The sequence below is a fragment of the Pan troglodytes genome, chromosome 2, assembly GCF_028858775.2.
Source record: "Pan troglodytes isolate AG18354 chromosome 2, NHGRI_mPanTro3-v2.0_pri, whole genome shotgun sequence".
Taxonomy (NCBI): domain Eukaryota; kingdom Metazoa; phylum Chordata; class Mammalia; order Primates; family Hominidae; genus Pan; species Pan troglodytes.
In genome coordinates, this window is record NC_086015.1 from 132,525,060 (window position 1) to 132,545,000 (window position 19,941).

Genomic DNA, 19,941 nt, shown 5'->3' on the forward strand with positions numbered 1-19,941 from the left:
ATTTTTGCCTCGCACTGTGAGGCAGCTGGCAGGACTGTGAAGTAAGGAGTGGAGTTTCCTGGTTTCCCGCCTTCCATGACCCTGTGCCCTAGACTGAGCGCGGCGGGAACCTTCCCTGCCAGCCCTGAAGCACGCTGGGGGCGGGGAGGAAGGTTAACCCCGCCAGGGAACGGCCAATATGGAGGAAAGTGGAGTCCCGAGAAGCTTGGGATCGATGCGTCTCCCAAGGCAGTCACTGTCTCCTGGGGAAACGGGAGAAAATTCATCCCAAACCGGAGGGGAGAAGACGCCGCCTCCGGGGCCCGAGGGCACCGCGGGAACCAAGGGCCCTTGGGGGCGGGGCCTGGCGCCGGGAGCGCGGGCTGAGGCGGGGCTGACGTAAGGGGCGGTGACGCGGGTGGCCAAAGCGGAGCGGAGTGGGGGTGAGGAGAGTCGAGGGAGGTGACGCGCGCTGCCGGGGCGAGGGGAGGGGAGGGGAGGCGACGCGGGCGGTCGGGGTATGGCGAGGGGAGGGGAGGGGAAAGGACGCGACGCGAGCTGACTGAGGGGAGCAGAGGCCCGAGCGGACGCGAGGCGACGCGGAGAGGGCGGCCTGGGCCGAAGTGAGGCGACGCGGGGCGGCGGAGTCTGAGGGCCGGAGCGGAGCGGAGGCGACGCGGGGAGGGGCGAGGGATCGCGGCCGGTGGCTGGGGGCCACCTGCTCCCCGAGCACCGGCCCCCGCTCCGGGGAGCAGAGTCCGGAGCGGGATCCGCGGCCCACAGGTTCGCAGGTCGGGCCCGGGGACGCTGCGGACTAGCGGGCGGGAGGCGGGGATTCTGCACCCCGGCCCCGGGCCGTCCAGTGGCCGTCCTCGAGGTGAGCGGGTGCTGGCCGGCGTGGGTCGCTGACCCCAGCGGGGACTGAGGGGAAGGACGGGGAGTTGGGGGCACCGAGTCACCCGGAGGAGGCGACCCCAGCTAGCTGCGCTTGCCCTGCTTCGCTGGACTGTGAAGCCCCCTCCGCTGCGGCTCTTCCTGCGCTCAGGCAGGCATTTGCAGAGCTCCTCTCGGGACTTGCCTCAGTGCCCTGCACGGAGCTGGGCAGTGGGCTCAGGGAGCGAAGCAAACGGGCACATCCTTGTCTTTGTGGGACTTTTTGGGGAAGACTTTAGACGGTGGTCACGGAGGGGCACGGCCCTGTGGGAACGGAAAGAGAAGGCGGGGACTCAAGGAATAAGACCTAATATTTGAGATACGTAAGCCTTTTCCTTACGTTTTGTAATTTAAAGGTTGCGAGGGGCGGTGTTGAAGAATGTGTGGGCGAACATCCTGTCACTTACCTAGAGATGTTCTCACGAGAGCTTGCGCCTACCAGGATCGGCGGGGCCAGCAGCGGCTCCCGGAGTGGAGGGACCCTGATAAGTACTGCCCCTCTTACAACAAGAGTCCTCAATCCAACAGCCCAGTGCTTCTGTCTCGACTGCACTTTGAGAAGGTAACCAGCATTGCACTATGCTAGCCCCTCGCCCAGCCTCGTGATGGTCATCTCCTATTTGGTTTGGTGTGTGCTCAGCCTCTTGGGATGACATTAAAAACCAGCCTTTACTGATATATTCTGACTTCCAGTTGAGAACCTCTCTTGGCCTCATGAAAGTTTTATCAGTGGCTTCTAACACTGATAAAGACGTATTTTTCAGCATTTTTCAGGCTCAATTTAAATGCCTTTGCTATACATGGCATACTAGCCTTAATATATGCCAAATTTATATGAGCTTTGTGTTTTAAAATAGGAGCTTTCACTGATCATCAGGGTCATTGGAGTATCTTAAAAATATAATAAAAAAATTTAAGGCCAGGCGCCATGGCTCATGCCTGTAACCCCAGCACTTTGGGAAGCCGAGGTGGGAGGATCACTTGAGCCTAGGAGTTGGAGACCAGCCTGGGCAACATAGGGAGACCCCATCTCTACAAAAAATTTAAAAATGAGGTGGGAAGATCACTTGAGCTGGGGAGGTCGAGGCTTCATGAGCCATGGTTGTACCACTGCACTCCCACCTGGGTGACAGATCAAGACCCTGCCTAAAGAAAAAATTAAAAAAAATAAAAAATTAAAGAATATTTCTATGCCCTTTACCAGGCCAGCTTAATCAGACTTCTCTAGGCCTAGGACAGGCTTAAGATCAGTTAATTTAAAACACATCTGATGTTTCTTGAACATTGAAAAGTTTTATTCTTTCTGCTTGTGTTTTCAATCTTTTTGTGTTTGTCTTTTACTAAGGCTAGAAACACGTATTTGGTTTGGTTATCTGAAGTTTAATTGCATTCATTGTGTTTATAGTATTTATCCCTGTAGTGTTGGAATTACCAGTCACTTACATTCATGTTTTAGTTTTTTGCCTTATCTCCTGAAAGTGTGTGTGTCTGTGTATGTGTGTGTAATAAAAATGCTTCGTTCTAGAAAGTAATAGTTTCTCCATGTCTTAAATATTTTAAATGACCTTGACATGTTTTTAAAAATCGTGATTGTTGGCTGGGCACGGTGGCCCACGCCTGTAATCCTAGCACTTTGGGAGGTGGAGGCGGGCGGATCACGAGGTCAAGAGATCAAGACCATCCTGGCCAACATGGTGAAGCCCTATCTCTACTAAAAATACAAAAATTAGCTGAGTATGGTGGCACGCACCTGTAGTCCCAGTTACTTGGGAGGCTGAAGCAGGAGAATCACTTGAACCTGGGAGGTGGAGGTTGCAGTGAGCTGAGATTGCACCACTGCACTCCAGCCTGGCGGCAGAGCGAGACTCCATCTCAAAAAAAAAAAATTGTGATTGTTTCCTTCCTGAATTTTGACTGTATTTGATTCATAATGCCGAAATCACTTTATAAAGTTGATTATACCTCTGGTACATACTCTTTAAACTTTTGTGATAATATGATAGTCAAAAAGGACTCATTTCTGCATTATAGGGAATCACATCATTTTGAAATAAAGATAACAGGCTGGGCATGGTGGCTCACACCTGTAATCCTAGCACTTTGGGAGGCCAAGACGGGTGGACCACCTGAGGGCAGGAGTTCGAGACCAGCCTGGCCAATATGGTGAAACCCCGTCTCTACTGCAAATACAAAAATTAGCTGGGTGTGATGGCGGGCGCCTGTAATCTCAGCTACTTGGGAGGCTGAGGCAGGAGAATCGCTTGAACCCGGGAGGCGAAGGTTGGGGTGAGCCAAGATTGTGCCACTGTACTCTGGCCTGGGCAACAGAGTGAGACTCCATCTCAAAAAGAAATAAAGATAACAAATAATGGCTGGGCACGGTGGCTCACGCCTGTAATCTCAGCACTTTGGGAGGCTGAGGCGGGGCAGTGGGATCTCTTGAGGTCAGGAGTTTGAGATCAGTCTGGCCAACATGATGAAACTCTGTCTGTACTATAAAAAAATAAAAATGTGGAGGTTTCAGTGAGTCAAGAATGTGCCACTGCACTCCAGCCTGGGTGACAGAGCAAGACTCAGTCTCAAAAAAAAAAAAAAAAAAAATCAAATAATGTTCTTGGTTGAATGAAGCCATTTATATGACATAGTTATTTTTGTGTCATTTTTAGAGGATGCATACTTCCCTATTGAAACTTTTTGTTTCAAATGAGAGGGGAATCAAAATAAAATATTCTGGAGAATCTTGAAGGGGAAAAGAGAGCATAAAACATATTTCAAAGGAAAGCATAACTTAGAGTGAGAATAGAGAGCAGGATTAAGTGTATGAGCCTGGCCAGGCCTGGTGGCTCACGCCTGTAATTCTAGCACTTTGGGGGAGGCTGAGGCCAGAGAATTGCTTCAGGCCAGGATTTCAGGACACCAGCCTGAGCAAATGAGACCCTGTTTTTAACAAAAAAAAAAAAAAAAGCCTTAGTCATTTATATGACCTCCTTAGAATTATAGAAAGTTAGCTGGAAGAAAAATTTGTCTAACAGATGTAAAGATAGAAGTATACATAGATTATGACTTGTCCTAGGTTACCTAATCAGTGAGGGACAGAACTAGAACTGAGATCCAGACCACCGTCCCCACTCCAGTGGATGCATCCTGGAACCAGGAATGGGGAAGGTGGAGCCACTAGCAAATATAGCCCTCATTTGGGCCAGTGGTATGAATTTGCTGATATAGTATTTGATTTCACATCTCTAACAAGTTTTATTAAGATTGCTATGGTTTCTTAATTTTGATAATATTTGATATCTCATTTTTCTCAGACCTATAAATTATAAAGCAAAATTAGAACCATTTTAGCAGTTCATTCAAATCATTAACAGCCTGCATATGTATATAGATAGCAACATTTTCATTTGAAACCACAGATTTGCAAATTACTTCCTGTTTCATTTATCCACCCCAGTGCTACCAGGTGTTCTGTTCAGAAGTCCAAAAGGGTAGAGGAAAGATGACTAATATTGAGCAATGGTCTTAGTATTTTGGCTTTTCAACTACTTTCTATTCGTCATTCTCACATTTGGATTTGGTTTACAGTTGTCAAGGGTACACTCTCAGCGCTGATCAGTGGAATTTGTGAGAGCAGAATTCTCAACCTTGACACTGTTGACAGTTTTGGCCAGGATAATTTTTTGTCATAGGGAGCTATTTTGGGCGTTGTAGAGCGTTTAGCAACATCCTCTACCAGCTAGATGTCAGTAGCATCCTCCACAATAGCATCCCCCAGATCAGAGCAACCAAAGGTATCTCCAGATACTGCCAGAAGTCTCCGGATGGTGGAGAGGGGTGTGTCAGAATTGTCCCGTACTGAGAACCACAGATTTTTCAGTATTGTTGTCTTGCAAATTTCTGATGAAAGATCATTTAGTTGAACATTGCGTAATGTTGTCTCATTCTCATTTATGCACTGAGCTGGGGGTCCTTCTGCTTGGAAGACTTTTTTTTTTTTTGGAGACAGGGACTTGCTGTGTTGCCCAGGCTGGAGTGCAGTGGCGCAATCATGGCTCACTGCAACCTTGACCTCCCAGGCTCAAGCGATCCTGCGGCCTCAACCTCCCCAGCAGCTGGGATCACAGGCTTTTCCTTTTGACATTTTGAGGGGGAAGTTCTCACTATGTTGCTCAAACTGGTCTCAAGACTCTTGAGCTCAGGCCAGGTGCAGAGGCTCACACCTGTAATCTCATTACTTTGGGAGGCTGAGGCAGGTGGATCGCTTGCAGTCGGGAGTTGCAGACCAGCCTGACCAACATGGTGAAACCCTGTCTCTACTAAAAATACAAAATTAGTCGGGTGTGGTGGTGCATGCCTGTAATCCCAGCTACCTGGGAGGCTGAGGCAGGAGAATCGCTTGAACCTGGGAGGCGGAGGTTGCAGTGAGCCAAGATCGCGCGCGCCATTGCACTCCAGCCTGGGCAACAAGAGCGAAACTCTGTCTCAAAAAAGAAAAATCAACCTTGAGCTCAAGGGATCCTCCCCACTTGGCCTACCAGAGTGCCAGGATTATAGGCTTGAGCTGCCAGAAGGCAAATTTGATTCTGGAAGAGAAAGAGGATTTATGAAATCTCTGTTTTCAACTGTTCTTTCTCACAAACACACACAAACAGTCCTCATTATTTTTAGATTCCATATTTCCAAATTCACCTACTCACTAAAATTTATTTGTAACCCCTAAATTCATACTCACTTTGCTTTTGCAATCATTGGTGCACATACAGAGAGCTGACAAATTTGAGTACCTTGATGTTTCCAGCTGAGGTTGATCGAGGCAGAGCTCTGCCTTCTTGTTTCATCTCTTACGTTATAAACAAGTATCTTTTTTGCAGCCAGTTTAGTGCCATGTGTGATTTCACTGTTTAAAATGATCCCAAGCATAGCACTAAAGTGCTGGCTGGTATTCCCAAGCTAAAGAAGGCTGTGATATGTCTTACAAAGAAGATATATACATTGGATAAGCTTTAGTCAGGCATGAGTTATAGTGCTCTTGGTCTTGAATTTAGTGTAAATGAATTAAGAGTAAGTTTAAATTAGATGTCTTTAAACAGAAACACACATAAAACAAGGTCATATATTGATCAGTTGATGAAAGTGTCATCACCAGATGCTGTTAGAAACATAACCTTGCATTTCCCTAAGAGCAGCAGTTCAGTACTCAAAGCAACTTTATGAAATCTTAACTACTGCAAATAAAGGGAATCAACTGTTTGTGTGTATATATATGAAAAGAGAATTGGCCGGGCGCAGTGGCTCACGCCTGTAGTCCCAGCACTTTGGGAGGCTGGGAGGCTGAGGCAGGCGGATCACTTGAGGTCAGGAGTTCGAGACCAGCGTAACCAACATAGTGAAACCCTGTCTCTACTAAAAATACAAAATTAGCTGGGCGTAGTGGCACATGCCTATAATCCCAGCTACTTGGGAGGCGGAGGCAGGAGAATCGCTTGAACCTGGGAGGCAGAGGTTGCATTGAGCTGAGATCGTGCCACTGCACTCCAGCCTGGGCAACAGAGCGAGACTCCATCTCAAAAAAAAGAGAATTAATGGATACAGCAGGCAGGATTCTGGAAGAAGCAGGACTGGATTTTATCAGCAGCACTATGGAGGGATTAGCTTTTAAACAAAAGGAAGCCCTTCTCCTGAGACTGCAACTACTGATGATTCCTTTCTTCAGATTCCATTCTCTCCTGACTTTCTTCGTTCTACTTTTATCTTAGTAGGTACTTTTACTTGGAACTCTGCCTTTACCCTAATTTCTTCTTTTAACAAAATTTTTTGTACCCTCAGGTTAAATCCTGTACATGATATACTCTCTAAGAAACTTTACCTTCATGGCATTAATAGTCATCTTTTTATAGACAATTTTATGATTTGTTTTTAATCCTTACCTTAGAAAAATATTATACTACAATTTGAGTGCCTACTCCATGCCACACATTTTAACTATATTATCTTTCATTCTTGAAAATTATCCCACAGGGTAATTATTATTTGTTCTAATTTTTGGATAAGGAAAGTTGAAGGCCCAAGAAGTTGAGACTAGTCCAACCTCATAAGTAGCAGAGAAAGGATTTTTTTTTTTTTTTTTTTGAGACAGAGTCTTGCTCTGTTGCCCAGGCTGCAGTGCAGTGGCGCAAACTCGGCTCACTGCAAGCTCTGCCTCCCGGGTTCACGCCATTCTCCTGCCTCAGCCTTCCGAGTAGCTGGGACTACAGGCACTCGCCACCACGCCCGGCTAATTTTTTTTGTATTTTTAGTAGAGACAGGGTTTCACCGTGTTAGCCAGGATGGTCTCGATCTCCTGACCTCATGAGCCACCTGCCTCCCAAAGTGCTAGGATTACAGGCATGAGCCACCGCGCCCGGCCCAGGATTTTTTTTTTTCCATCAGAGTCATAGAGTGCAGTGGCACAATCTCAGTTCAATGCAACCTGCACCTCCCGAGCTCAAGCAATTCTCATGCCTCAGCCTCCCGAGTAACTGGGGTTACAGGCACACGCCACCACACCCAGCTAATTTTTGTATTTTTAGGAAAGATGGGGTTTTGCCACGTTGGCCAGGCTGGTCTCAAACTCCTGACCTGAGGTGATCCGCTCGCCTCAGCCTCCCAAAGTGCTGGGATTACAGGCGTGAGCCACCATGCCTGGCTCAGAGAAAGGATTTTTGAACCAGGATCTCCTTACAAAGACCTTGATCTTTCCTCTATACCAGGGATTGGCAAACTACGGTCCTCAGACCAAATCTGGCCTACTGCCTGTTTGTATAAAGTCTTATTAGACCACACCTGCTATGGTTTGAATGTTTGTGTCCTTGAAAAATGCATATGTTGAAATCCTAACCCCCAAGATGATGGTATTAGGAGATAGGACCTTTGGGAATCAAAGCCCTCATGATTGGGATTAGTGCCCTTATAAAAGACACCCCAGAGATACCATGTGACAACATAGTGAGAAGGCACCATCTGTGAACCAGAAAGTGGGCCCTCACCAGACACCAAATCTGCTGGCACCTTAATCCCAGCTTTCAGAACTATGAGATAAATCATATAGTATCACTCATGCCACATTCTGTTGGTTACAAGCCCGTCCAGATTCAAGGGGAACGAACATAGATTCCCAATTCTCAATGGGAGGAGTGTCAGATTTTGCAACCATTTTTTGAAAACTGCCACAGACTTCTCACTAGTATCAGAAATTCAACATATGATCTTCATAAAACATTTCATCAGCATTTTTTCTTCTCTGTTCGGTAGTACCATCATTATTTCACTCTTCTGGGCTTGAAAGCTTAATCATCCTTGCTTTTTTTCATCCAAATCCATTTGTACTACAATTTCTTTTCTTTTTTTTTTTTTTAAATCTTTTGGATGTCACTGTTTTTCTCACTGCCATCACCAGACCCCTGAACCATTGTAGTAACACCCCAAAATGCACTCTCTGCTCACTGGTCTCTCCCAACCCAGAGTGTACTGTGCCATGCAGAATAATGTGTATGTGCTGCTTAATCTGTAGATTTCATCAAATTATCAAGGGGCCCATTACTTAAAAAAAGTTTGACAACCATGCGTTGGGAGTCCCCAAGACTGCCCCCATATTTAGAGATTCATTAGAAGGGCTAAGCATATAAGGCATAGTGTGTCTAAGGTTTATTAGTAAAAGGACGCAGAATAGAATCAGCAAAGGAAAAAGACACTAGTAGAAATCTGGAAAAAGTCATGCACAGGTTTCCTTATGTTCTCCTTCCTGTGGGAGGATACTCCAAGCATGTTACTTTCTCCAGCAACGAAAAATGTAGTAATGTATATGTACAGTGTTTTTGTTTTTGTTTTGTGGGGTTTTTTTGTTTTGTTTTGTTTTGTTTTTTTTGAGAGAAGGTCTTGCTCTGTGGTCCAGGTTGGAGTGCAGTGGCTCAGTCACAGCTCACTAGCAGCCTCAACTTCCCAGGCTCAAGTGGTCCTCCTACCTCTGCCTTCTAAGTAGCTGGAACTACAGGTGCATGCCACCACACCAGAATAATTTTTTTTTTTTTTGGTAGAAACTGCAGTTTGCCATGTTGCCCAGGTTAGTATGTACAATGTTTATGCCCAGAGAAACCCATTAGAGACTCAGGGTCCAAGGTTTTTATTGGAGGCTGATCATGTAGGCACTCTAGCAGATACCTAGCAGGTACCAAAATTTCAGACTCCCAGAAGGAAAACAGGTGTTGGCATAAACTTTATTGTTTACACAGACTAGGCAGAATAAACCACCCTTATGAGTTGGGGAAAAGTGGGAATACTCTCAAAATCTAGTTCTGAGTTGTTGAGGGCCAACCTTGTATATCGGTTTTCCTAAAAATAGCATCCTCCAGTGCTTTGAGAGACCGAGGCAGGAAAATCGCTTGAGCCTAAGAGTTCGAGACCAGGCCAGGCACAGGGGCTCATGCTTGTAATCACAGCACTTTGGGAGGCTGAGGCGGGTGGATCACAAGGTCAGGAGTTCAACACCAGCCTGGCCAGTATGGTGAAACCCCGTCTTTAGTAAAAATACAAAAATTAGCTGGCGTGGTGGTGGAAGCCTGTAGTCCCAGCTACTCGGGAGGCTGAGGTAGGAGAATCGCTTAAACCTAGGAGGCAGAGGTTGCAATGAGCCAAGATCGTGCCACTGCACTCCAGCTTGGGCAACAGAGCGAGACTCCGTCTCAAAAAAAAATAAAAATAAAAAAATTTGAGACCTGCCTGAGGAACATAGTAAAACCTCATCTCTACAAAATTAGCTGGACATGATGGTGTGCACCTGTAGTCCCAGCTACTTGGGAGGCTGAAGCAGGAGGATCACCTGAGCCCAGGAATTCAACGTTGCAGTGAGCTATGATTGTGCCACTGCACTCCAGCCTGGGCAACAGAGCGAAACTGTCTCTAAAAAACAAAAAAGTTTAAAGAAACTAAACCTCTTTGCATCCCTCTACCTTATTCAAGCAGAATGTCTTACATTCTAGTAAATATGATTGCTAAAGAACTCAAGTTACCTACATCATGATAAGTCATTAAATTGTTTTTGGCTGGTTGTGGTGGCTCACACCCACAATCCCAACACTTTGGGAGGCTAAGGTGGGCAAATCACTTGAGCCCAGGAGTTCAAGACCAGCCTGGGCAACATAGCGAAACCCCATCTCTATAAACAATACAGAAATTAGCTGGGTATGGGGGGCGTGTGTCTATAGTCCCAGCTACTTGGGAGGCTGAGGTGGGAGGATGGCTTGAGCCAGGAGGTAGAGGTGACATTGAGCCAAAATAGCGCCACTGCACTCCAGCCTGGATGACAGAGCCAGACCTTATCTCAAAAAAAATAAAAAAATTGTTTTCAAGTAGATTCCCTGTTTAAAAATAATCTTGAATTCTTTATATTTCAATACTCCTAAATAATGTAATAAATACATACGTTAAATTAGGTTAGAATTTCATTATGATCTCCTCACTAGATCTTCTCTCCGTGGCAGGATGCAGACTCATCTGAGCGTATCATTGCTCCCATGCGCTGGGGCTTGGTCCCTTCTTGGTTCAAAGAAAGTGATCCTTCCAAGCTGCAGTTCAATACTACCAACTGTCGTAGTGATACCATAATGGAGAAACGGTCATTTAAGGTAGGTGGCTGGTAGCTATTAGTGCCCCGTATACCTCAGAAATAAGGTTCCAAAGGGTGTTTCCATCCTAGCCTACAGAGGACAACCAAAAATAAATAAATAACACAAAAAAGAATGTTCCCAGTTGTTAATGTGGAATGCTATTTTGTTACTACATAACAAACCACACCAGACTTAGTAGTGTGAAACAAAATGATAAACATTATCTCTCATATTCTCTGGGTTGACTGGGCTCATCTGGGCAGTTTTCACTTGGAAGTTCTCATGTTGCAGTTAGATGGCAGCTGAGGCTGGATGTCCAAGATGACTTCTTCACCCACATCTGACCCTTCAGCTGGGATGACTAGAACAACTAGAAGGCTTTCCATATGCCTAGCTCGAGGGTGTCAGGGTAGCCAGGCTTCTGTTACGGTGACTCATTTACCCCAGAGCTCATGATCCAACAGAGCAGGACAGAAGATACAAGCCTTTGTCTTACAGCATCACTTAATCTTGGCAGTCATACAGCATTACTTATGCTGTATTCTTTTATTGTTATTGTTTAATTTTTTTTTTTAAATAGAGACAAGGTCTGGCTATGTTGCCCAGGCTGGTCTCAAACTCCTGGGCTCAAGTGATCCACCTGTCTGGGCCTCCCAAAGTACTGGGATTACAGGTGTGAGCTATCACGCCCGGCCTACTTCTGTTGCATTCTATGGGTTACACAGAGCCAGCCCAAATTCAGTGTGGGAGGTGTCTACATAGGGTGTGAATACTGGGAAGCATGCTTCATTGGGGAGGCACCTTTGAAGACTAGCTATGACAAGTACCTATTTGTTAGAAAAGAGGTGATTGCTTTTATGTACATTATTTAATCTTTTCAACATCTATGTGAGTTGTGACTTTCTTTATACATAAGAAAAGAGAGTGGCCAGGCACGGTGGCTCACACCTATAATCCCAGCACTTTGGGAGGCCAAGATGGGCGGATCATGAGGTCAGGAGATCGAGACCATCCTGGCTAACACGGTGAAACCCCGTCTCTACTAAAAATACAAAAAATTAGCCGGGCGTGGTGGTGGACGCCTGTAGTCCCAGCTACTCGGGAAGCTGAGGCAGGAGAATGGCGTAAGTAAACCCAGGAGGTGGAGCTTGCAGTGAGCCGAGATCACGCCACTGCACTTCAGCCTGGGCGACAGAGCAAGACTCCGTCTCAAAAAAAAAAAAAAAAAAAAAAAGAAAAGAGAGGTACAGAGAAACAGAGAAATTAAATAACTGTTTTAAGGTCATACATTGGCAGACCTCAGATTTTATGTATTTATTTGTTTGTTTGTTTGTTTTATTTATTTTGAGATGGAGTCTCATACTTTTGCCCAGGCTGGAGTGTAGTGGCATGATCTTGGCTCACTGCCACCTCTGCCTCCAAGTTCAAGTGATTCTCGTGCTTCAGCCTCCCAGGTAGCAGGGACTACAGGTGTGCACTACCACGCCCAGCTGATTTTTATATTTTTAGTAGAGATGGGCTTTCACCTTGTTAGCCAGGCTGGTCTCGAACTCCTGACCTCAAGTGATCCTCCCATCTCGGCCTCCCAAAGTGTTGGGATTACAGCCGTGAGCCACCCGCCTGGCCCAAACCTCAGATTTTAATTCAAGTTCTCCAAGTAATGGCAGCCTGTGAAACATGATTGTATCACTAAGACCATATCTTGCTCACATTTTCCCTCAGGTGCCTCTGGGAAAGGGAAGACGCTGTGTCGTTTTAGCAGATGGATTCTATGAGTGGCAGCGATGTCAAGGAACAAACCAGAGGCAGCCATACTTCATCTATTTTCCTCAAATCAAGACAGAGAAGGTATCATTATCAGCATTCACAATATATATTTGGAAAGGCACAGGGAAACAAATTAATCCAAAGGACATTTTTTTCTTCCCCATAGTTTTATTTATTTATTTTAAAATAACAGCTTTGGCCCAGTGCGGTGGCTCACGCCTGTGATCCCAGCACTTTGGGAGCCCAAGACGGGAAGATTGCTTGAGCCTAGGAGTTTGAGACCAGTCTGGGCAACATGGTGAAACCCCGTCTCTACAAACAATACAAAACTAGCTGGGCATGGTGGTGTGTGCCTGTAGTCCCAGCTACTCGGAAGGCTGAGGTGGGAGGATCACTTGAACCCACGAGATAGAGGCTGCAATGAGCTATGATCACACCACTGCACTGGGCGACAGAGCAAGACTCTGTCAAAATAAAATAAAATAAAGTGAAATGAAATGAAATGAGCTCATTGAGAGATAATTCACCTTAAAATTCACCTTTTTAAAATGTGCAATTCAGGAATGTTTTAGTATGTTCAAAGTATGCAATTATTACCTCTATTTTTAGAATATTTTTATCACTCTAGAAGGAAACTACATATCCATTAGCAATCACTCTTTATTCTCCACTATGCCCAGCCCCTGTCAAACACGAATCTACTTTCCATCTCTATGGATTTGCCTATTTTGGACATTTCATAAAAATGGAATCATAGAATATGTGGTCTCTTGTGACTGGCTTCTTTGATTTAGCATAATGTTTTCAAGATTCATCCATGTTTGGCATGGATCAGCACTTCATTCCTTTTTGTAAGAACAGACCACATTTTGTTAATTCATTCATCAGTTGATAGACACTTGGATTGTTTCCACTTTTTGGTTATTATGAATAATGCTGCTATGAACATTCATGTACAAGTTTTGCATGGATTTGTTTTCATCTCTCTTGGATAGATGCCTAGGAGTGGAATTGCTAGGTCATATTACAACTCTACGTTTAACATTTCCTTCATAAAACTTTCACTGTGGCTGGGCGCAGTGGTTCAGGCCAGGCACGGTGGCTCATGCCTGTAATCCCAGCACTTTGGGAGGCCAGAGCAGGTGGATTACTTGAGCTCAGGAGTTCAAGACCAATCTGGGCAACATGGCGAAAACCCATCTCTACCAAAAATACAAAAAATTAGCTGGGCGTGGTCCCAGCTACTTGGGAGGCTGAGGTGGGAAGATGACTTGAGCCCAGGAGGTGGAGGTTGCAGTGAGCTGAGGTCGTGCTACTGTACTCCAGCCTGAGTGACAGAGTGAGACCCCATCTCAAAAATGAAACAAAAACCCTTTCACTGTAAGACATAATTTGAACTGTTCATGTTAAAACATTATCAGGAGATTGAAAACAAATCTGACATGCCAACATCATGTTTTATTTTTAATTATTTAGTCTGACACTGCTAAAGCACCTGAGTTCTTAGCAGTTTGCTTGTTAAAATTGGGAATTGTTTGTTCACCTGTCATCTCATTTTGGGGACTGGAAATAGTGTTACCGAGTAAAAGGGACTTGCTACCCAATGTGCTAGAAGCCAATACCATGATACTGAGTAGCTGGTCCTAGCTACTTGGCAGGCTGAGGTGGAATGATAGCTTGAGCCTGGGGTGGGGAGTGGAGGGTGCAGTGAGCCGAGATTGCACCACTGCACTCCAGCCTGGGTAACAGAGAAAAGTTTTTTTTTTTTTTTCTTTTTTTTTTTGAGACAGAGTCTCTCTCTGTTGCCCAGGCTGGAGTGCAGTGGCGTGATCTCGGCTCACTGCAGCCTCTGCCTCCTGGGTTCAAGTGATTCTCCTGCCTCAGCCTCCCAAGTAGCTGGGACTACAGGTGTGTGCCACCAGGCCCAGCTAATTTTTTGTATTTTTAGTAGAGACGCGGTGTTAGCCAGAATGGTCTCAATCTCCTGACCTTGTGATCCACCCGCCTCGGCCTCCCAAAGTGCTGGGATTACAGGCGTGAGCCACTGCGCCTGGCCGAGAAAAGTTTTTTATTTCAAGTCGACTAACAAGAAGACAGGAGTCCAGCTTAACTCTGTCTCCCTAGCTGGCTTTAAGGAGTACTTTTATTAAAAAAATGTTTAGGGAGTGGATTCTGGGATTAGTAGGTGATTGGTGGAAGGAAAGGGGAGGCCTGGAAAGTCTTCAGGTATGTGCAGTTATCTCTTCCTGCCTCCATATAGGTCTCATGTGCAAATTCAGGGGGAGTTAGTATGAAATGTGGTGGAAATTCAGGCTGTGATATAAGCAAGCTTGTTTTGCATATACTCTAGTCAGTTATTGGTTCCAACCAATTCAGCCAGTTTTGTTATCTTACAAGCGGAGGGAGTTTCACTGTTTCAGCAAGTTATTTTATTTTTTTTTATTTTTTTTTTTTTTTGAGACGGAGTCTTGCTCTGTCGCCCAGGCTGGAGTGCAGTGGCGCGATCTCGGCTCACTGCAAGCTCCGCCTCCTGGGTTCACGCCATTCTCCTGCCTCAGCCTCCCGAGTAGCTGGGACTACAGGCGCCCGCTACCACGCCCGGCTAATTTTTTGTATTTTTAGTAGAGACGGGGTTTCACCGTGTTAGCCAGGATGGTCTCGATCTCCTGACCCGTGATCCGCCCGCCTCGGCCTCCCAAAGTGCTGGGATTACAGGCGTGAGCCACCGCGCCCGGCCAGTTATTTTCTTATATGCTATCCTGTAAGCCCAAGAATTTAGTCATTGGTGTTTTTGTTTGTTTGTTTGTTTTTTAACTCTTTGGGGCAGTTTCAGTAGTCAAGAGAGTTTGCCTCACCCTCAGAAAATTCCCTATCAGTGATGGGTGCACCAAAATCTCAGAAATCACCACTAAAGAATTTATTCATGTAACCAGACATCACCTGTTCCCCAGAAACCTATTGAAATAAAATATAAATTAAAAAAGAAAATTCCCAGTCTAGCCAGTCTAGTAACACACAAATGATTTGGTACAAGACAAGATTAATTTATAAAACATCTATCAATTATAATAGCAAATATTAAGCACTTACTACTAGTCAGTTACTCTTTCTAGGAACTTAATGTGTATTAGCTTAATATACATTAATTCTTTTTTTTTTTTTTTTTTTTTTGAGACAGAGTTTCACTCTTGTTGCCTAGGATGGAGTGCAATGGTGTGGTCTTAGCTCACTGCAACCTCCACCTCCTGGGTTCAAGCAATTCTGCCTCGGCCGCCTGAATAGCCGGGATTACAGGTGCGTGCCACCATGTCTGGCTAATTTTTGTATTTTTAGTAGAGACAGGGTTTCACCATGTTAGCCAGGCTGGTCTCTAACTCCTGACCTCAGGTGATCCGCCTGCCTCAGCACCCCCTAAGTGCTGGGATTACAGGCATGAGCTACTGCGCCTGGACTTGAACTTAATTTTTACACTACAGATAGTTGGGTTTTCCTTTTTGATTCAGTCTGACAATCATTCTTTTAATTTGTGTTTAGAACATTTAATTTAATGTAATTATTGATGTGATTGGGTTAAAATCCATTGTTTTGCTAGTTTTCTATTTGTTCCATCAACTCTTTGTTCCTTTTCTCCTGATCTTTCTGTTTTGGGAATAATCTTTTATAATTGCATTTCATCTCTATTATTGGCTTATTATTTTTGCCTCTCAAAAAATGTCTTTAGGCCGGGCGCAGTGGCTTACAACTCTAATCCCAGCACTTTGGGAGGCCAAGGCGGGCGGATCATGAGGTCAGGAGATTGAGACCATCCTGGCTAACAGTAGAGAAACCCTGTCTCTACTAAAAATACAAAAAAAAAATTAGCCTGGTGCAGTGGTGGGTGCCTGTAGTCCCAGCTACTTGGGAGGCTGAGGCAGGAGAATGGTATGAACCCGGGAGGCGGAGCTTGCAGTGAGCCAAGATTGCGCCACTGTGCTCCAGCCTGGGCGACAGAGTGAGACTCCGTCTCAAAAAAATAATAAATAAATAAATGTTTTTAGTAGTTGCCCTACAGCTTACAGCATACATTTTAAGTTAATAACATTCTGTCTTTATACACTACATTACTATTGAAAATACCTTACAACAGTATTCTCCCAGTTCCTCCTGTCTTTTGGGCTACTGTTATGCATTTTATTTTTACATATACTATAAACTTACAATACATTGCTATTTTACTGTAGATGGTCAATTATGTTTTAGAGTGGTAAAAAATAAGAAAAATCTTTGTACATATACCTTCATTTTAGCCATTTCCATGGATCTTCACTTATTTGTATAGATCAAGTTTTCTCTCTGGTATTACAGCCCTTCTGCCTGAAGGACTTTAATTTTTCTTGTAGTGTGGGTCTGCTGGTAATAAATTCTGATTTTTTTTTGTCTGAAAAAGTATCTATTTCTTTATTTTAAAAAATCATCAGGGCCGGGCGCAGTGGCTCATGCCTGTAATCCCAGCACTTCGGGAGGCCGAGGTGGGCGGATCACCAGGTCAGGAAATCGAGACCATCTTGGCTAACACGGTGAAACCCCATCTCTACTAAAAACACACAAAAAATTAGCCGGGCGTGGTGGCGGGCACCTGTAGTCCCAGCTACTTGGGAGGCTGAGGCAGGAGAATGGCATGAACCCAGGAGGCAGAGCTTGCAGTGAACCGAGATGGCGCCACTGCACTCCAGCCTGGGCGACAGAGTGAGACTCCATCTCAAAAAAAAAAAATTCATGCTTTTTATTGATATATAATTCACATATAATAAAATTCACCCTTTTAAAATGTACAGTGCTTTTTAGTATATTCAAAACCTTGGCCAGGCACAGTGGCTCTAAAATTAACCATGCATGGTGGCTCGCGCCTGTGGTCCCAGCTACTTGGGAGTCTGACGTGGGAAGATCACTTGAACTTAGGAGGTCGAAGTTGCAGTGAGCCGAGATCACACCACTACACTCCAGCCTAGGTGACACAGTGAGACTCTATCAAAAAAAAAAAAAACAAAACACACAAAATGTTGTGCAGCCATCATCACTAATTCCAGAATGCTGTTATCAACCCCAAATAAAACCACACCCATTAGTAGTCACTTTCCATACCTCCCTGTCTTTAACCCCTGGCAACCACTGTCTGAGAGGTATTTTTCACTGTATATAAGATTCTGGGTCAGTGGTGTTTTGTTTTCTTTCAGTACTTTAAAAAAATACACTTCATTGTCTCTGGCTCTCATAGTTTCTTTTGAGAAGTCTAGTGTATAACTGTCTTTTTTCTTTTGTATGTAATGCATAAATGTGTGCTGCTCTCACCACCTTCCCCTCCACCTCCCTCCACCCCTGCTTTTAAGATTTTCTCTTAGGGCAGCTGTTTGAATACATTGTGTGTATGTGTTTTAGCCTATTCTTTTTGCTGCTTGGATCTGCAGTTTGATATCTTTCATAATTTATGGAAATTTCTTGGCTTTTTCCTCTTCAAATATTTCTTCTGCCCCATTTTCTCTTTCTGGGATTCTAATGACACATGTGTTAGATGATTTAATTGTCCCATCGTTCTTGGATATTCTCTCCATTTTTCTTTCTTTTTTTCTTCTCTGTTTCAGTTTAGATACTTTTCACTGACCGTTTTTTTTCTTTTTTTTTTTCTTTTTTTGAGATGAAGTCTCGCTCTGTCACCCAAGCTGGAGTACAGTGGTGCAATCTTGGCTCACTGCAACCCCTACTTCCCAGGTTCAAACAATTCTGCCTCAGCCTCCCAAATAGCTGGGATTACAGGCATGCACCACCATGCCCAGCTAATTTTTTTTGTATTTTTAGTAGAGACGGGGTTTGATAAGGTTGGCCAGGTGGGTCTTGAACGCCTGACCTCAAGTGATCTGCCTGCCTTGGCCTCCCAGAGTATTGGGATTACAGGCATGAGCCACTGCGCCTGGCCATTATTGACCTATCTTTAAGTTCACTGAGTCTTTCTTATAGTTTCTGTCTCTCTGCTAAAGTTCCTTATCTGTTCATATATGTTGTCCACATTTTCCACAAGAGTCTTTGACATTAATTTTACTTACTTCAAGTTCTCTGATAATTTCAGCATCTGGGAAATATAATCTCTTGAATCTGGTTCTATTAATTTCTATATCTCTTGGTGGTTGATTGCTTTAGCTTTTTTAGTGTGTCTTGTAATTTTTTATTGTTGCCAGAGATGATATGTAGGACAGAGACTGAGATTAATAATATTTATGTCTGGAAATTCTTCTATTAGGCCATTAATATATGGGGTTAAGTCAGTCTTGTCAGGAATTGAACTGGGTTTGGGCTTTGTTCTCATTACAGTGCCTTTGTTTTGTTTTTGTTTTTGTTTTTGAGACGGAGTCTCCCTCTGTTGCCCAGGCTGGAGTGCAGTGGTGCGATCTCGGCTCACTGCAAGCTCCGCCTCAGCCTCCCGAGTAGCTGGGATTACAGGCGCCCGTCACCAGGCCCAGCTAATTTTTTGTATTTTTAGTAGAGACGGGGTTTCACCGTGTTAGCCAGGATGGTCTCGATCTCCTGACCTCGTGATCCGCCTGCCTCGGCCTCCCAAAGTGCTGGGATGACAGGCATGAGCCACCACGCCCAGGCTACAGTGCCTTTGTTTGACCACAGGCTTTCAAGTGCTCTGGTGTTATCCAGTGTTTAGGGTAAGGATTGACTTTCCAGAGGGTTTCTCAGCAGCCCTCCTCTCTTCAGTTGTTGGATTTTCCTGTGAGCCTGTGCCTTAGACATGGTCTTTCTTGTGCCCTTTTCCCTCTTCCAGAAGTAGACTGCTTCTGCTTGTCACTTAATGTTTGTCGGCTAAACAGGGGTGGAGGCAGTTCTCCGTTCAGTCTGTCTTAAGCAGATGTGGCTCTCTGACTCAGTCTTCCCCAGGGCGTAGGGGGCTTTTTCTTTTTCTCCTTCCCCAGCCTCTGTGGGTCTTTACCTGATTCCTAGGCGTGACAGGGATTATTATTATTATCGTTTCCCTGGCAGCTTAAGACTTTTGCTCCTTAGGGGAAAAGTGATTAGGTGAGGCAGAGGAGCTTGCCTTTAAGGTATTCAACAGTGAGGATGGCTTCCTACAGGCTCCTGCCCTGTGCCGTCTTTTTCGAGCACTGGCAAAGTCCAAGGAGAAGAGCCTGTGAGCTGGTGCAAACTCCTCTGAGGTTTGCAGCTCCTAGGGATTCTGTACTATCCTGCTAGCCTGTACGCTGCTTGTAGAAATGTGATAATAACATTATCTGAATTCTTAACCTGGTTGTATGAAGGCTTGTGTCTCCCTCCTGATGCTGCCAATAAGCCAGTACTTGTGTCCCATTGCCCCTTGGAGGACCTTGTCTTTTCTTAAATTTCAGGGAAATTGATCGACTTACCTCTCTGATGAGTTTAAGAAAAGTTATGATTTTGCATATTATCCAGCTTTTTTCTTATTGTTAGAATAGAAGTGACATTCTTTCCAGCTTTCTACATTTTAGTCCTTGAATTGAATTTTGAATGGCAATTAGGAATTGGCATGAAATTCAATTCAATTAAGAAAGGGTGGGAAGGACATTTTGGGCAGAGGAAGGTTGCTTCAGCAAGACACAGGAGCATGAAA

At 44.8% G+C, this 19,941-nt stretch overlaps 1 protein-coding gene across 4 annotated transcripts in view; it reads left to right on the forward strand.

The window, feature by feature from the left end:
• Window positions 1-338: 338 nt before the first annotated feature.
• Window positions 339-19,941, forward strand: part of HMCES (5-hydroxymethylcytosine binding, ES cell specific) — a 26,877-nt gene continuing 7,274 nt past the window's right edge. Inside the window, exons 1-4 of one of the 4 annotated variants that reach the window (XM_024355633.2) lie at window positions 339-422; window positions 1,269-1,474; window positions 10,428-10,571; window positions 12,276-12,401. In XM_024355633.2, the coding sequence (XP_024211401.1) occupies window positions 1,292-1,474; window positions 10,428-10,571; window positions 12,276-12,401 (453 nt within the window). In that variant the 5' untranslated portion in view covers window positions 339-422; window positions 1,269-1,291. Of the gene's footprint in view, window positions 423-513; window positions 603-625; window positions 857-1,268; window positions 1,475-10,427; window positions 10,572-12,275; window positions 12,402-19,941 lie in introns of those variants that run through there. The other 3 variants (XM_054680992.2, XM_054680991.2, XM_016941870.4) reach the window with 3 other exon arrangements.